The sequence below is a fragment of the Lutjanus erythropterus genome, chromosome 21 (assembly GCF_056507025.1).
Source record: "Lutjanus erythropterus isolate fLutEry1 chromosome 21, fLutEry1.hap2, whole genome shotgun sequence".
Lineage (NCBI taxonomy): Eukaryota > Metazoa > Chordata > Actinopteri > Lutjaniformes > Lutjanidae > Lutjanus > Lutjanus erythropterus.
The window spans coordinates 20,709,594-20,728,638 of NC_139337.1; the positions used below are offsets into that span (position 1 = coordinate 20,709,594).

The window sequence follows — 19,045 nt, forward strand, 5'->3', positions numbered from 1 at the left end:
GTAAAACCAACACAATAATATTTAACACAGCCTTGCTTTACTGTGACTCCTGTGTTTTCCACTTTTCCCATGAATTTTGATGTGGTGTTTCCTGCTTCAGATGAAAAACGAGCCAGATTTGCAGGCTAGTTGAGTTGTTGTCATTTTGTTGCTTCATAATCCCCCTTTATGTTAGTATGTGTAGTAAACTCATACTTCAGGAGCTCTGCACTTACTGTTACTGTTACTTGCTGTACTTTTCACTGTTTTCATAGAATGTTAAACTAAAATGTGCAAAGGAATGAGGATGTGTGTGAAACTGTCTCGCAGTATGGGGATAAGACTCGATGACAAGAGGGGACCATGTACGTTGAATATGTGGTGGCCACAGAGTAACTTTTTGTGGCCATGATGGCCATGGTTAATGTTGAAACCTGTATTCTATTCTCTTTGTCAGCATAGTAATGAAAATCTTGTTAATGAACAAGATCCCTTGATTTTATCTACTTTATTTCTCTAAAATAGTTAAGAACACACCAGTTCAAAAGTGCAAAATGTGCCCCTGTAATTAAATAACATCAAGGTCTTCACACTACACAAACAGCATAGTCTGTTGTCTGTCAGAAAATGTAATTGAAGCAGATTTTCTTTTAGATCTACTGCAAGTCCATAAATAAATGTGCTTCAATACTTTAATTGGAACTGATTCAATACAAACAGCTACATGAAAGGATTCTCTGTGAAAGTTGGCCTCAGTGACCTTTTATAATGAAAGCAGAAAAACACTGCTTCTTAATAACAGGCAAGTTAGTAAAGACATTTTGTCTGACTGTGCCACTGTGTGTGTTTGGGACAGAGGCTTCTAGAAGATCAGGTCATGTGGAAACACTGGTCATACTGTGGTAAACCCAGGTCACTGGCAGCCTAGCTTGGTTCTTTGTGTACTTTGGTTTCGGGAATGAGCTAAGGCCATGCACACTGCTAGTGTTACACTACCAAAGCCTTAAACCGAGCTAGCCAGATCCCTTTCCTAGTTTTATCTCTTGTGTTCAAAAGAAAGTCTAGATGTAGCTTCTGTCTGATTTAATAAAAGCTTTAGTTATACTTTTCTCTACCCTGTTTGTCTTTTCCCTTGTGTATGTCCGTAACAATTTAAGCTCACATTGGCAAGATGTATGTGTTCCCCTTCTTGTGCCTGAGACACAGTCATTGCGGAACTTGCAAATTAGATGGTTCTGCGTGGATCCCTTTTCATGCCTGGCCCAGACCTTTACTGTGAACTGGTCAAGAGGATCAGGAATCCAGACAGAGCTGTGTGGGCTGGAGCTGGAGTGTCATGGGAAAATGTTTCCGCCTCTTTTCTCGGTGTCTCTGGCTTTATGTCTCTTTATATCTTCTTTGCCCCAACTGTCTGAGCAATAATTTAGTACATGGGCTGTCCTCTGGAAAGAGAATACGTGGCAATCTGAAGTCAGGAATTAGAATACCTGTAAAAGAGTGCATAACAAGTGGAAGTTCATAAAAGTAGATCACTGACATCAACTGTCCTGAGGCCAAGTTACAGAAACCTTTTAAGTTAAATTAATATAGAAAGAGTCTAAGATAGAATTTTCCCAAATCGGTATTTCAGAAGTCCTAACTAACTTCAGGAATCCTAACTTCAGCCTAACTTCAAGACAAATGAGTTAGAGGTTTTGGAGACATCTATAGAGAAATCCAAAGTTCTTTCCCAAAAGTACTTTTTGGGAAATTTACAACAGTGCTAATTCTGGAAAGAAAAGAAAGACAGTGGGCTAAGATAGTAGACACAGTCTCCGCCGTATCTGACATCCACTGAGTTACAGCCATGTACTGGTATTTAAAACTGCCCATTGAGTCCAATGAGAATTGCAGGCCTCGAGCACATACCAGAAAGGTTTTCTCGCCTCTGGCTTTACTTCCATGGTATGTGGTCCGCTGAATATCCGCAGTAGTGTTTCCCCTGCTGGTCCCGCCAGTGAGCTCCCGCTCAGCCCATGGACTTTTACATTGTGATGACGTCACGTATTTTTAAATCACCTTTCTAGACTACAGGAAAGTTTTACAAATATAAAACCTCCATGGATCAAAAAATTATAATAGCGTAATAATCGCGCTGTTTGCCATTTTAGGTGCCTTATCAACAGTTTTGCATGTATCTCTTTTATAATTGTTAGTTATAGGGAAAATGCTTTTTGGACGATAGCGGAATATTTTCCTGCAATACTGCAAGTGGTCACTGGGAAAAACTGGTAGCACAGCTGAACGGAAATGCCCAGTCCAGGTTCTTTTAAACATCTTAAGTTAATATAGGGACATTGACTTACGGACTGTAATGGCTTTTCTCCTAAATCAGGTCCTAACCCTAATTACCATGGTTACCAAACAGTTAAGATTGAGTTAAGATGTCCAATCATCTTTTGCAAAGATTGTACTAATCATAAATGTAAACGGTTGGAATTATTTCTTAATGTAGCAGAACATTGCAGAGAAGAAAATAACAGAGATCCTATTACTTAAATATGAGTGATATCAAAACACAGAGTCTGTTCCAACTTTGCTGTTTGCTTATGTCTGACATTAAATGTCCAAATCATCAGTGATTTATGTTAAACAGTGTTCCATTACGTAGCTGATTTGTTTGACATAGTACTAATTTGTCACTTCTTCTTTCTAAACAGGAGTATCCAAATGTGTTGGTTGGAGTATTCATCGAGCAGCCAACTCCATTTCTTCCTGAATTCTTCCAGCGGCTTCTGACCCTGGATTACCCAAAGGATAAACTCAAGCTTTTCGTCCACAACAATGTGAGTGTATACAGCTGCAGCTGCTCTTAGGTCCTCTGCAGTAGATCTCTACCATCCATGGCTCCATGCGACTTCTAACCCATTAATATTGGCTCCCCTGCTCAGGAGGTTTACCACGAGAAGCACATCCAGAAGTTCTGGGAAGAGAACAGAAATGTGTTCAGCAGTTTCAAGGTTGTGGGACCAGAAGAAAACTTGAGCCAAGGGGAGGCCAGGAACATGGGCATGTACGTGCCTCTTCTCTAAATCTATCATCTCTCAGAACTCTGTGGTTTGAAGAACAAAATTGATGAAACCAGATGATGGTGTTTTGGCCCCAGATTAATCATAGCCAAAAGGAACACTTAACCTCTAAATGATGTGTGCATGATTTAATTATGCTCTATTATATCAAATAGTACTCTTATATTGCAGAACAGTTTATTGCAGTGTTTCCAAGGTTTTAATGATGGTCCTTCTTGACCCTCAGATTTTCATTTTTGCATATATAAGGTATGTGGTGTGGTAATATGTCCCTTCTTGGCTAGAGCATGAAGAAATCAACACGCCAAAGTCTCGCTCCTTTTTGCTCTGTGCGCCAAAACGGGAAACCTCAGTAAACTTTATCCTTTCCTGTTTCCTGTACCCAGATATGCTGAAAAGAAAATCAAATTTTGAAGATTGTTCCCGGGGGCCACATATAATCACAAGTTTACTAGTGTTACCAAAACACTTGGTTACTGGCAAGCCAATGATTTATGCCGATTAGCAAGCTAGTTAGCTAGCATCTTGCTAACACTAACTATCAAATGTAAAACTTACTGGTTCTGTTTGAAAAAAGAAAATTAGTTTTGAAACTGAAGCATACTGGATAACATAATGTTGATTACTGATGTAGACCAATAAGGGTGTGATAGGACAGTATCCAGCCAATAATATTTGTCAGCCAGTTCTCTAACCAGATGCAACTAATTTAGTTAGCTAATGCTTGATGTAGATTAGCTAGCTAGTTAGCATGTGTTTTGCTAACTTTTGATGACGTTTATGGTCTAGCAACATCTTTTAACCATCTTCAAAATGTGTTTATCTTTTCAACATAGCACATAACATATTTAAGTACAGGAAACAGGAGAGGAGAACCTTGGTCAAGGTTCAGCAAAAACGGTATGCAATTGTTTTTGTGGTACACTAAATAGCAGTTAAAAAAGTGCAGTGTTTCTCCCAGACACCTCCTACACGGACCATCTCTCTAATTGCTCAGAGTTAAGTAATAGTCAGTTGTCACAGTGATAATTCAATCTGTGAGGCTTCATCAGATCCTATCAAAAGCACAGCATGCCTAAAAGCATTGGTCAGGACAGCCCTATAATGAAAAAGTCTAAGGTTTATTAACAGTCTCTAATCTTCCTCAAATCACATTATCCACTGGAAGCTTAAAGATAGTCAGTGTGAGACTGACTCTGTGTGATTACTTCCAAGTATTTCATTGACTGTAATCAGCTCTGTATTGAATAATCACTACTTTCTCTGCCTTGCCTGTGTTTCTGATTTCATTAGGGATATTTGCCGTCAGGATGCCACATGCAACTACTACTTCAGCATAGATTCAGACGTGATGCTCACCAACAGGCAGACCCTGAAGCTCCTAATTGAGCAGAACAGGTAATCATACATTAACTGGAATAGAAGCCACACTGGATCCTCTTCTACAAGCCTTCCTGGTAGCTGTTTGTGATTGTTGAACCGTTGAATTTATCCCTCAAGTGGCAAAACCACAGGAACATTACAGCCGGGTGAATGAAAGTTTAAAAATAAGCTGCTCTGGCTTCCTGTTTTTTGCCTGGCCATATGGAAACAGTGGAAGAGTCTACTGCACTAACCTCGAAATGCCACTTTGCATTGTACAAAAAACAAACATGCAAACCCGTTTGCCTTCTGCAGCTCATGAATGTGAAGAAACCCTCAAATAAACTACATGTCAATGTGGCAGCGGCATGGTATTGTGACCTGCTGGATGCATGCAAAGTAAAAGCTTCTTTGAGGATATTTAAAGACGGCATGAGAATTCTCTGCTGGGACTGAAGCTGTGGGAGGAAAATGCCAATCTATCGTAACCAAGAAAATTTAGCATTAGTTTACAGTACTGTAGTGCATCCGTGTCAACCAACTCTGTGATTTATGGCTCAATTATTGTAAGTCTGCTCAGTTGATTTCATACGATAGAAAAAAAAATCCCTTTCATTGTGGTTTGGGTTTGTAAGACTAAAAGAACAGCAGTGGAAAAATCCTGTGTTACTGTATTCCATGCAAATTCTGAGAAAAAGACCAGATTCAGGGTTTAAAAAAACAGACAGGCAGCTGCAGCAAGCTGTTGAACGTATCTGAATACAGTCCAGTATGATATACTGATCTGGTTTGCTTTACTGTACTCGTACGATCTGTTAGTAACTTGGCAGTGATCATATCTTTCCATGGAGAGGTTGATCTCTCCGATGCGGCACGCTGGTTTTACCACTTAGAGACCCAGTACATTAGGTGGTTGGCTGTCTGTGAGATGTCACTGAGTTTTATCTGCTCTGACAGAATTACCATCTCTCCACTCTGCCTCTTGCTTCCTTACAGAAAAATAATTGGCCCCCTTGTCACTCGTCATAGCAGGCTGTGGTCCAACTTCTGGGGAGCCTTGAGCCTGGATGGTTATTACGCTCGCTCTGAAGATTATGTCGACATTGTGCAGAGAAAACGTGTGTAAGTCACAAGTGCAATAAGGGTACACACACCGGCTTTGCATTTCTGTGGATCACACACCAGTGTTGGATCACTAAGCATGTCCATGACTAAACTAAATCTTTCTCATCAATGTTCAGCCATAAACAACAAGACATATAAACTGCCCTAGCTACATCCTAGAATACACATTTCAACATTAATTAAAGGCACAATCAACCTGAGCAGTGATTTAGTGCTGAGCATCAAAGCCTGAGGCGTGAAAAAAAGCTGCACTTCTTCTCACTGACTGACTGGCTTTTTATGTGTTTAAAAATAAGTTCAAATGGCGACCAGATGGCACAATGGAGTAAACATTCATCCACCACAGTGGAAACCCCAAATTAATCACCCATGGACAGGGCACAAAATTAGCACCAGCCACCAACTGCTGGTAAAATATGCAAATGGAGGTTATTTCACTCACCAGCCAAACAATGAATGGTAATCTATCAGGGATGGCCGATATGTTAAAATTTCCCAACTGGCCGCTGTCAGCCCATCAGCCGGCGATTGCAATATATTCATCGCGTGTGAGCAGCGAGTTTGCAAAGTTATGTAAACTTTGTACATTTGGTACGCCCAATAAAATGAATAAAACATTCTTGCACCTATTTTCTCTAACAGAAATATACAATTGTACACATTCTGAATATAGGTTTATCCATTTCACCAAACTAAGACCAGTTTAATTGCCTTATTAACTCATCGCACAACACACTTCATTCAAACTTGTTCTGGTGACATCACTGGAGTATTTTGGAACAGTAGTGATCTTGATTGGAGTCGTGATGTTAAGATCCCGTCGAATCAATCGCAAACAGGTCTCAGCTGTCAATCATGAAGTGAAACCTCTGTCTCTAGCATCAGTGACTAAAAAGCAAACTTCTTAGAACATTTGACACTCAACAAACATCAGAATGGTAACTACCTAAAATGCTAGAAACAATATGTACTTTAAACTTTTAGTTTGGCCCGTGTCCTATCTGCTAACCTGGGATCTGGAGACAGCTTAAACCTCCATGACAAAGACCTGCAGTATAAATGTTAGAAAATGGAAGGATGTGGGGAAAAATTTTCAGAAAAAACACAACCAAAATCCTTACAAATGGTTTGCCACGTTATTTGTATGAATAACATCCTCTACCACATATGACATGCTACCATATTTTACTGTGCAGTTCACCAACACGTCCTCCCAACAGCTGCTACAACACATCTGTACTTGTGCAAATCATCTCTTTTTGTCCGTGTCTTGTTGTTTCCAGGGGTGTGTGGAACATTCCTTACATGGCACATGTATATCTTGTCAAGGGCAGTGCCTTGAGAAATGAACTGAAAGAGAGGAACTACTTTGTTCTGGAGAAACTAGACCCAGATATGGCTTTGTGTAGAAATGCCAGAGAAATGGTAAGAATACTCAACCTCCATCTTTAGGGATTCACATCTTTGTATTGTAAATTTATTGTGGAGATATTGTAGTTGCATGAAATATGTAGCATTTTTAAAAACATGTCTGTACTAGAACATAGCCACTGTAAGAGATATTTACACTAGAAAATGCTGTATAGAAAAGATTCAGTAGGTTAAAAATACAGTGAATCTTAACCCTGACAAAAGTCAACAGCTCAACGGAAACCAAAGACGGGCAAGTATGAGCGGTTTGAAATGTCTTTGTCTGTCATGAAGGCATGAACCTCCTCTGTTTATGGTTGCTGTATGGTGCTGTGGTTGTCTGCTACACTTGTATCCCATCATCCTTTACTTTCTTTAGTATTCATTGTCATGAGACCATAGACAGAGCAGAGTTGCAGTGCCTGGCTGGTTTGCTGACAAAAGTTGTCTTGGTTGTTATGGGTTTGTCTTTAGACTTGTAAACTGTTCATCCAGCTGTTTTATGTCACCGAATCGTCACCTTTGCTATGCACAAAATAACTGGCATGCCCAAACTCAGTGTGCTTTTGGATTTCTTGGCCTTTTCCCAGATCCCAGCATGCACTACTCCCATGTTAACCCACAAAAACATCAGCTTCAGAGGGAACCTTGCTCCTTTTTCATGCAGGCGCATTTCCTCTCCACCTGAGTTGCTATGTTTGTGACATATATACATATATATATTTCAACTGTCACCCTGTCTCTCATTCTGAAACAATAATTTATGTCTACATAAATTTACATGATGCTTCTCCTTTATTTTAGACCAGTCACAGAGAAAAAGACTCCCTTTCACCGGAATCATTCCATATGCTCAGGCCCCCAAAGGTTTCCATTTGTTTTGATTGTTCTGCTTTCTGAAACATCCATTTCCAATGGGTTGGCACTCAGAAACCACTCTGAGCTTTGGCTCAATTTAAAGACAGACTCTTTTTCACATGCAAAAGACCTTTTTTGATTGAAGATTTCTTGGCATTCCTTAAAAGTGCAGGTATTTAATTAAATATTCTCCATCAATTATCATGTCATGATTTATACAAAACAACATCTTAATATTGAGTTGCTGTCTTGCTGCCTATATCCTCACGTAAGAAATCACGATGTCTGGCAGCTCTTTGGAAATTGATGTTGACATTTTGCTTGAGTTTACGTTCAAAAGCAGATATTTGTCTGAGCTAGAGAGAGAAAGACCTGTTCTATGTCCTGTGTTTATAATGCCTTCCAAGAGGAGAACAAGGAGGAGAAAGACGGTTGGAGAGTCAGTTCACATGCAAGTCCCCTGTCCTGATGCTTTACCCTGAACAGCCAAACCTCCCAAGAACACATGTAACCAGCTGCTCCCTCTAAACACACTGACTAATCTCAGACTAGGCTCCAACAATATTTCTTTTTCGCTCATTTAAGCCACCTGGTCTAAATCACAGCTTTCACAAGATGATGTTGCACATTAGCAATTTGGACACCCACACCAGGAAATTGCAAAACCCTTCCTAATTCATCATATCTTATCCTCCACAAAGCCTAGTCTGATAGTGAGTCCAAATCCACCCCTACACAGCACACAGCGCCCTCCCCATGCTTCACGTTAGAGGGAATATCATTCCTGGATCTGCTTTGTCCCAAGCTGCCCAGCTCCCCTCTGTTCCTGTTCTCCCAGCCTTCTCACCTCACTACCCCACCCTGTCCTGTTCCCAACCCACCAACATCCTGCAGCCCACCACCCATAAATAATCCAAGATTATTTATATCGCATCTATGTCTCTATCTAAGTTGAATAGAATTGATTTCAGTGTGTTAAAGCGCACTTGAATCACACTTTATTTTCATTTTTGTGCAAATGAAACTGAAGTAGTTTGCCACAAGTAACAGTTTGTCAGTTTTTATGCCAGTGCTAACCATTGATGAGTGTTCAAGTCAGTGTAATTACAACCCCAGTTCTGAAATAGTTGGGACACAATGTGAATAAAAACAGAATGCAATGGTTTGCAAAAACTTTCTGACCTATATACAATTGAGTGTTTCCAAAAAGTTGGGACAGGGTCATGTTTTCCACTGTGATGCACCATTTTCTTTTAACAAACCTCAGTGTTTAGGAGCTGAGGAAAACTATTTGTTGAAGTTTATAATGTGAGATTCTCTCTCATTCCTGCTCAATATACAACCTCAGGTGCTCAACAGTCCAGGGTCCCTGTTGTCGTATTTTGCACTTATGCAACATATGCATAAAGTGTCTTCTTGTTGTCTTGCTGAAATAAGCAGGGACGTCCCTGAAAAAGACGTTGTCTGGATAGCAGCACATGTTGCTCCAAAACCTGTGTGCGCCTTTTGGCATTAATGAGGCTTCACAGATATGACAGTTACTCACGATGCCATGGACACTAACATGTCCTCATACCATCCCATCACAGATGCTCGCTTTTGAAGTCTTAAGCCCAGAGGGCACAACGTCTAAGATTTTAAAAAAACACTCTGAAATATGGACTCGTCAAGCCACAGCCCACTTTTCCACTTTGTGTCAGTCCATCTCAGCTGAGCTCAGGCACAAAGAAGTTAGCAGCATTTCTGGATATTGTTGATACATGACTTTCACATTGCATGGTAGGGTCTTAACTTGTAGATGCAGCGACGTGAGTTGTGAGTTTTTAAAGCAGTACTTTAAATCTGTACTGCCTGGAGGATCAAAGGTCATGGGCATTCAGTGTTTGTTTGCAGCCTTGCACCTTAACCTGTACAGGTTTCTCCAGATTCTCTGATTCTTTTAATTATATTATGGATTTTAGATGGTAAAATCCCTAAATTTCTTTTCTAAATTTGCAGCCATTAAATTCAGAATGAGTGTATATTTACAAAAAAACAATAAAGTTAATCAGTTTGAACAAAAAAATATCTTTTCTTTGTATTGAATTCAATAGCAGAAAGATTATAAAGTTTTTGCAAGTTATTCCATTCTGATTTTATGTACTTTTACACAGCGTCCAAACTTTTTCGGAATTGGTGTTGTATAACCCACAGTTACGCATTGTAAATGTGCATGTGTTATAGTTGATTAGATATGGATCTGTAAGGAATCATTCTTTTGAGACACTGCAGAGATTTCAACTCTAACTTTTGTGAAACTGACTGAACTTTTTTTCCTGTCTGCTGCAGGGAGTCTTCATGTACATAACAAACCGGCACGACTTTGGGAGGCTCATTTCCACAGCCAATTATAACATTTCTCATTATAACAATGACTTGTGGCAGATATTTGAAAACCCTGTGGTAAGTCATTATGCTCTCTCATTATTCTTCATTATTCCACAAAAAAAGCCATTTTTCAGAATAGCTGAGATAAACAGCAGCCACCTGTAAAGGTTATTAGCCGTAATGGAAGTATTGCAGATGTGAGACGGTTTTGAAATAATGACTTCAGTGTGATAAGACTCCTGACTGATAAGGCTTTGTGATTTACTACTGTATCTTGCACGCTGGGACCTGCCCCTGTGAGAGAGGGGATTAGTTCTGTGAGGTATGCAGGTCAGCAAACAGTCAAAAAAAATGGCCACTAATCTGAAATTCTTTCTCTTTGCAGGACTGGAAGGAGAAGTACATCCACAAAAACTACACTCAAATTTTCACTGAGAACTACCTGGAGGAGGTTTGTGTTTGTGTGTGTGTGTCTGCATGTGTTCAGACACAGACAGCGAAGACAGACAGTGAAGGGAATGACATAATATTGCACAGAAATCCCAACATCTGTTTTTAACATAATGGGGTTATTACATTACAGTCACCGCAGTCCAAGGTGTAGGTGTGACTCAAGTCTATTCTCAGAAGTCTGTGTGTGTGTGTGTCTGTGTGTTGCAGCCCTGTCCAGATGTGTTCTGGTTCCCGGTGTTCTCAGAGAAGGCCTGTGATGAAATAGTTGAGGAGATGGAGCACTACGGGTCCTGGTCTGGAGGCAGACATGAGGTCAGCACTGTTAGCTCAGTTTCCCTAATAATTATTATGGCTACAAACTATGATTATTTCTATTATCCTTTAACTATCTTTTACTTAATAAATTGATCGTTTCATCTGTAAAATGGCAAACACTAAGGGATAAATGTCTGTTGCATGATGCCAAAGGTCAAGATGTCCACTGGAAGTCCTCTTCCAGTTGCTTACAGTTAAACAAGACTGAGAGTTTACGGCCATGCTAGCATGTCTTTGAGTCGACGTTTAAAGCCGTTTCAAACCAGCGCGCAGCAACCATCCTGACAAATGTCTACCTGTGGCTGCTGCCGCTACAGTCCAAGACTATGGTGACAGGCAGGTGCTTTAGTGAACATCATAGCTTTGGTACAACCCACCAGAAAATCCACAACACTCACGACAGCTTGCAAATAGTGTAAATTACATGCTAATTATGTGCTAATCCTTATAATATGTGAAGAAAAGAAGTGTTAACATACAGCCCAGCCAGTCACAACCTATATGATCAATAATTATTGATAAACTTCACTATCATGACAGGTTTTTCAGCTCTATCACCCAGGCCTGTAAGAAATACAGTGACATCATCGTCCATTGCAGTGTTTCACTTTGGACATCATCATATGCCTGTTTGGTCGACATCGCCCAACCCTTCTACTTCTCCCTGCTAGAAGCACAAAAATCAAGGAAAAATGAACAAATCAGCTAAATCTGAACAAAACTGGGTTTGCAAAATGATCTACCTCTGATACACTTCCAGTATGGGAGGTACAATGCCATAGAGCCATGCCTGATTTAACAGAAGGGTTAGGCATAGATGTGCTTTAAGTGAAAAGCTTCATCAGCATGCTAACATGCTCACAGTGGCTGCAAAAATGTTTTTGTTTAGTATATATAATGTTCACTATCCTAGTTCATTTTGTAAGCATGCGAACATTTGCCAACACTGCTGGCATGGCTGAAAAATCCAAAGGAATCCTGTTAACAATGAGATTTAAAAAGCTGCAAATCCTCTGTAATTTGTGGGACTTCCATTTGATAAATTACCTATAGCTTTCTTATTCAAATTGTTGCCCCTTTTTCCCCGAATAGGGCACATATTTTAGCACTAAAGAGCACTAACAAAAGTTTTTTGACAATAGTTTGGCATCTTTTCCAGCAACAGTTGCACACAGTCAGCACAGTTGGAGACAGCAGTGCTCATTTTCTAACCTTCAGAAGGAGCCATTTGCTGTAATTTATTCAGTATGCATAAAAAAAAAACCTCTCACAACTTTTAAATTGCCTGAGTTAGATAATTATCATAAAGATTAAGGCTTCAGCGTCCCATTGCGGTTAAGTGTTTGTTGAGTGTGTGCTTTTGTGTTTTGTGTGTGTCATTAATCAAACCCAGACACCAACAGAGAGACGTGGACGTACTGTAAGGAAATAATCCCTTATGTTGCCTTATAAACTTTTAACAGTCATGTCTCTGATGACTGAATGAGCTGTTACTTCCAACTTTTCACACTCTTTCTGAGGATCAAATGTTGCAACATGTAGGGGGGAGTAAGTTCACTATTCTTCTTGAGCTACTTTTTGAATTTTTATGTCATATATTTGTCAGGACATGCACAGTCTCACACTCAGACACATGACGGGTGCTCAGGGTACGGGTACACACATGCTTAATTTTATTGCCATCCTCTCCAGGTCCGTCATTTAAATATAGCCAAATAAATGGTTATGATGTTGTGTTTTATGTTTATGGCGTCTAATTCATGTGGCCTGTTTTATGTAGTTTGAAATTGGTAATTAATGTGTCGAAAAAGTTTGCCTTGAAGACTAAATGTGCACACATACTTTGACTAACTCTGTTCGGGAAAAGGCTGAAGCTGGATGGGTCATTAAACCTCACGCAGGCAGACAACAGTACAGCCTGCGGTTTTAAACACACACACACACACGGGCACACACAGAGACACATCATCATCATCACTTTCAAAACTGTGGTCACACAGAGGATGGTGGGTCATTTGTTCCATCGTTAATCACACTGCAGTGTGCTTTATTTTCTCTCTTTTTTTTCTCAGGACAAGCGGATCGCCGGCGGCTATGAGACCGTGCCGACGGATGATATTCATATGAAGCAAATTGGCTTTGACAAAGAGTGGCTACACTTCATCCGAGAGTTCATATCGCCCGTCACATTAAAAGTTTTCTCTGGCTACTACACTAAGGTTAGTGTGGCCTCATGGAGAAATAAAATAGAGCCTACCTCTGTTTGCCCAAAAGCTACAGCTGAAGAATTAGTTAGAAAATTTCACGGAGCCTGTTTTCACATGTACAGCGTGATACATTCTTTTATGAAATGTGAGCTGTAATGGTGGCTGACAGTTTTTCCATTGGATGATACACCATCTGTCAGCTAACTTGATGTATTTCTGCACCTTCGTCACAGGGTTATGCCTTAATGAACTTTGTGGTAAAATACACACCTGAGAGGCAAGCGTACCTGAGGCCCCATCATGACTCCTCCACCTTCACCATCAACATCGCCCTCAATAACAAAGACACAGACTTTCAGGTAAGGTGTTTTGTTAAGGGAGATTTTTTGCACTGCACATATACTGTCCACGGTGATAACAGTGGCAGATTTAACATCAAAACTGGGAGTTGCTGAAATCTTTGATTCCACAGAGAAATAAATTTTGTCGGTTAAATCATTTCATAAGAGTAGCTGGCTAATGTAAGCTAATGCTAATGCTTTAACTCCTTGAGTCTGCTGAGAAGTCCAACTCCAGCTGAATTTTTCCATCCGGCACGTTTTAAAACAAGAACCCTGTGAAAGCGTATTAAACATGTCAAATTACTTAACGGCTGTGTACATGATAGAGTTAACATTAATGCTAAAAGACTGAGTCTAAAGCTGGCTTACATCTCAGAAAACTTTGGACAGAATGTGAAATATGACATGTATTTGTTTATAATAGATAAGAGAAATACATTTGTTAATGTGGGAAAAGGAAGCACTGCGATTAGATTGAGTGCAGCTGACCTAGACACTCATCACCCCAGGAAGAGTGCTAGACTAAACCCGCTTAAACCTAAGACAGTGAGTCAGGTATGCATCGTTGTTAGCCCACTTTGATTCTGCACCAGCCCACATTCTCATCAACTAACCCTCCATATAAGAAATCCCAATGTAACTCCTGGGAATAAGTCGTGAGTTTGGCAAATGCAGCAGTATCTCACAGGTTTGGCTGGAAGTAACGGTACTGCAGTGAGTAAACCACCGGTCAGGCTAATGTTCGCAGCTTACATTAGAGCAGATAAAGTTTAATCCATCCCCCACACGTGTGCTCTCGTGTTTTATGTCTCTGAAAGACTCCAAAAAAGCCCCATCAGTCTCCAAACTCATGAGACAGAAAGTATTGCTCGTCTCAGAGCCCCATGCAAACCGCTTGCTAATCAACGATTGGACAGCTGCTGTTCCTCTGATGGTTTTAGCCAAGGGTCAAATTCCACAATGAGCAGGAACTTGGCAACGATGGCAAGGAAAAACTGGAATGTAGCAGTGGATCTATATGCAGGGCTACAACCAATGATTATTTTCATTACAAACTCATCTTCAAGGTAACATCCTCAATTTTGTCCACAAACCAAATATATTTAGTTTATTGTCATAGACGAGTGAAGAAACCAGTGAGGAAGATTAAATGTTGACCTTCTTTCTTTGAAAATGACTCAAAACAATTAATCAATTATCAAAATAGTTGCTGATTAATTAAATAGTCGACTCAATTAATCCTCTACTCATTGCAGCTCTAAACTAGGATCACAATTACAAGTGATCACAATCAAAAGAGCCAACTCTATTTATTTCCTTTCAATTGTCTTCCAGTTTTTACAAACATTAACCACTCTATTTCTTTCTTTGTATTAGGGCGGAGGTTGCCGTTTCCACCGGTATAACTGTTCCATACAGTCACCGAGGAAAGGCTGGAGCTTCATGCACCCAGGACGACTGACTCACCTCCACGAAGGTCTGCCCACCACCAACGGCACCCGCTACATCGCAGTGTCCTTCATCGACCCTTGAACAATCTGATTATACTGTAAATTAGTCTTTTGACCTTGCTTTGCTTTTTTTCTGTCATGTTTGTTTTGTTTTGTCATTCCATGTGTTTTGCCCCAGATGTTTTGTTGATGCAATTGCAATGCCAAGCAATTGCTTGAAAAGAATAAAGTAAAAGGATTCTCTGTCAAACAGAGTGAAGCGTGGAAAGGGAAAGTGATAAAAGTAATTCACACTTTAAATACAAAAATTATAAAGAATCAGGGTACACATTGTGTCACATTCCCATTTATTTTTTGATTCATCACCGGCGTTAGCGAATTTTCATCAGGAGTTGTTGGTACTGTAGCTTGGCATGATCTTTACAGTACTGATTTCACATTGTCATGGTAACCATCATTAATGCACACTTGCAGCTTTGCTAGCATTAGGGATGATGCACGATTAGTTGACTAGTGGATTACACGTTGTCAGTTAAACTAATATATATGTAATTTTACAACATCAGTTAACGGTTGTGTTTAAGATGTCATTCAGCCCTCGCCGTTAGCCAGACTGCAGCCCCTTCCTATCTGCACTAATATCCAGATGTTAGAAAGTGGGACAAAGATGGCATCTTGTAAAACCAGTGCTGTTTTGCTGTATTTTCTTTATCTAGAAAATGAGGTTGTATGCAGGCTGTGTAAAAATAAGCCAGCATAACCACTCGACCAGCGCAGGCATGTGGACGTTAACCCGCAAGGAGAGCAGGCTGCTGATGCTAGCTCTGTTAAAGTTAGCCACACTTGTCAAACCAAATATGACAATGTTTACTGACCCAACCCGCAGACGCTGTGATCCTGCTCAGTCTGAAACGATAACGCAGTTTTACTGTTTTACTACTGACTGTTTTCTCACTTACTAGTCGTCTGGTCTAAATTTAAATTTCCGTTTAAACAAACGGAGGTCAATTAGTCATTATGAACATCCCAACTGTAGCTAGCACGAGGTAGCTGTTCTGTGTCTGTTCGTATTTCAGGTAAAATATCACTGAACGCATTTATACTGTACTAACTTGTCATTGCTTCAAAAATGACTACTGGTGCTTGGTTAACTATTCATGTTTCTGCTTTAGAGATTAGAGTCAATACTTGGTGGAGTGCAAGTGAAGTGGAGTTTTTCTACCCTGAAAAAGATTTGTGATTTTGATTAAAATAAAGTTTGATATGTTCCCAGTGAAAAAGAAGTCAATTTCTGGAACTTTGCACACTAGTAAAATTAAGACGGCAGAATTCAATATGAATTCTGTTTGGATGAAGTTCAATATTCTGTTTTACTTGAAAGGGTTTTCTTCATTCTTTGTTGGAAATTGGTAACATTCACTTTCTTTCCCAAAAACATTTCTGCATTATTTTTCTGAGAGATATGTGTGAATGGATTTTTGAAACAAATAAACAAAAAAAAAAGTTGTTTAACTTATTGTCAAAATTTAATAAAAGTCTTTATAAAAAACAACTGTTTTCTTATTCATTATTTAGATTATTAGCTGCATTTTAAAACATAAGATGATGATTTTGCATTTAAAGTACGTGACAGAAAAGCTAACTGGTATTTTTTTGTTGTTGTTTTTGATTTTGAATTGTTACTCTACAACCCTAATTTCTGATGTTTTTGCTTTTGATTTTCTTTGGTTTTGTGTCTAAATCACAAATGAGGAAAACAGTGTTTTGCGACTGACAGGCTCAGACTGTTATTCTAACTGTCTGACAACATTATAGAAAGAGTAAGATCTGTTTACACACTCTCGCCAAACTAATCAGACTCTCCTTGCAAAACTGTAATTTTAATATTGTCTTTCCACTGTTCCAACAATCACCAACTCTGATTGTTAAGTAGAAATAAAACCCTTAATTCAGCGAGTTAGAAGTGAAAATATTCTGGCTGTACGCATCATTTCTCCCCGCTGCTTCTCTGATGTCCTCCCCTCATATCTCTGACCAAACCAGAGTTGATGTTGGTCATTTTTGGAACAATGGAAAGACAAGCCAATACCTTTTAATTTGTTTTAAGTCAAGTTTGAATGTACATGATGTTAAAATTATAGTTTTGCAAAACAGGGAAAATAGGTAGACTCCTTTCTACAATCTCGGCATACAGTAACGATTCGACATCAAGAAATCCAATGCTCTCTTTTGTTTCTTCTGGCAGAAGCACAGCAATGTCTGGAAGCGATTACTCGGCACAGCAGACAGCCTTCCATTGTGTTATCACCATATCAGTTCATCTTTTAAATCTGTCAGGTTATTCTCCACAGAACACGTCACTTGTAGAAACAATCAGGCCCCGTTTGGCCTGGAGTTGTGCTCTGCTGCGTGGGTTGTTTGGAGTGTGGTGTGATGATGAACACCAGTGCAAATGTAGTTCAGTTTACCTTTGGGGCTGACTGTAAACATGTCCACGTAACCTTATGGAAGTTGTGCAGATGGGGGTTGTAAGACTGATGACAGGACAGATGGGGGAACTATGGAGGGTGGGGTCTTTAGAAAACTGTCAGAGATCTTTTATTTATATCTCACCACCTTTTGATCAGCCAGCTGGATTAAGCTACTGGGACGAATGAAATCTGACCAACTGTGAGTACTGGAAACAGATAAACAGGAGAATTGGGAGCAGTTAAATGCCTCCAAATGTGTAGTGTCTACAGTACAAGACACTGCTGTCAGGTATCTTTACTTTACCTTTACTCTCTACATTTCAATAAAAATGTATGTATATTTTACTCCATACATGTTCAAAACAGGCACGTTACTTTAGCTTTAATGCATTTAAGGAAAATCATGTATGTTGCCCTCCCAACATCAAGGACTGGAGATGGATGGGACACAAACAGAGAAAAGTCGATTCCTCAGTGAATCCATCACTGCATATCACAGACAACAGATGTAAGAAGATGAAAAAGCAACAAGACAAATAAGATGTAACAAGATGAAAAATGACATGAAAGACATAACGACAAAAAAAGGTGCAACAAAACAAAAAGATGTAACAAAATGAAGTGACATAAGACAAAAAAGATGGAAGACAAAAACGACATAAAAGATATCAGACGCAAAAAAATGTAACAAGATAAAAAATGATATAAGGTGAAAAAGACGTAACAAAGTGAAACACTAAAACAATGTAAAATATGTAACAAAAGAAAAAAGATGTAACAAAATGAAAAATTACATAAGAAGACAGAAAAGACAGTAGACAAAAAAGATGTATCAAGACAAAAAATGTAGAGTATGTAACAAGAACAAAAAAAAAAATTACATACCAAGACAAAAGAAGATGAAACATGGTATAAAATATATAAACAAAAGAGATGTAAGAAAATGAAAAATTCTGCAAGCTGACAAAAAAGACGAATTCAAAACCAAAAACAATGTAGAGGACTTAGGATTAAAAAAACAAAGACCTAACAAGTCAAAAAAGACATAATTAAGGTAAAACATGGCGGAAAAGACATATCATGCTAAAGATGTTACAAGATGAAAAAGACGTAACAAGGTGAAACAATTTAAAAGACATAATAGTATGAAACAGACGGAAAGGGAGACTTGAATACAAAGAAAAGGTTCAGAAAGCTGAACAGCTGAGCAGTGCCTGTACTTTTTCACTTTTACTTGAGTAAAGAATCAGCACTTCTGCTCTTACCTGAGTGTTTATTTTACATAAATATGTGTACTTTTACTTGAGTAAACGATGTGTTTACTTGTGCCACCTCTGACTGTCAAGAAACAAAGTACAATCTCAACCTCAGTGCTTCACTTATCAGACATCATCTCAGGTCTCACCTTGCGATCAAATCTCATTACTTTTTAGCACCCGCAGCCCCCGAGGACTCGCCTCCTCCCCCTTAGGCCCTTGTTTTTACCCTGCAGGGTTGACTCCCTGACTGGGAGCACGTTTCTGCTCCCTGTGCAGCTGGGATGAAGGCTGAATGTCTGAGTAGCAGAGAGGAGGAGGAGGAGGAGGAGATTTAGGTCAGCATGGGGGAAAGGCTCTCTCCTGCTGAAAGAGCCCTTTG

General features: G+C 39.4%; 1 protein-coding gene across 2 annotated transcripts in view; it reads left to right on the forward strand.

The window, feature by feature from the left end:
- plod2 (procollagen-lysine, 2-oxoglutarate 5-dioxygenase 2) overlaps window positions 1-16,488 on the forward strand; it is a 47,226-nt gene extending 30,738 nt beyond the window's left edge. Inside the window, exons 9-20 of one of the 2 annotated variants that reach the window (XM_084746862.1) lie at window positions 2,679-2,804; window positions 2,910-3,031; window positions 4,341-4,445; window positions 5,406-5,531; window positions 6,818-6,959; window positions 7,749-7,811; window positions 10,131-10,244; window positions 10,555-10,620; window positions 10,830-10,934; window positions 13,010-13,156; window positions 13,378-13,503; window positions 14,863-16,488. In XM_084746862.1, the coding sequence (XP_084602988.1) occupies window positions 2,679-2,804; window positions 2,910-3,031; window positions 4,341-4,445; window positions 5,406-5,531; window positions 6,818-6,959; window positions 7,749-7,811; window positions 10,131-10,244; window positions 10,555-10,620; window positions 10,830-10,934; window positions 13,010-13,156; window positions 13,378-13,503; window positions 14,863-15,018 (1,398 nt within the window). In that variant the 3' untranslated portion in view covers window positions 15,019-16,488. The remainder of the gene's footprint in view (window positions 1-2,678; window positions 2,805-2,909; window positions 3,032-4,340; window positions 4,446-5,405; window positions 5,532-6,817; window positions 6,960-7,748; window positions 7,812-10,130; window positions 10,245-10,554; window positions 10,621-10,829; window positions 10,935-13,009; window positions 13,157-13,377; window positions 13,504-14,862) is intronic. The other variant, XM_084746863.1, reaches the window with a different exon arrangement.
- Window positions 16,489-19,045: the final 2,557 nt, after the last annotated feature.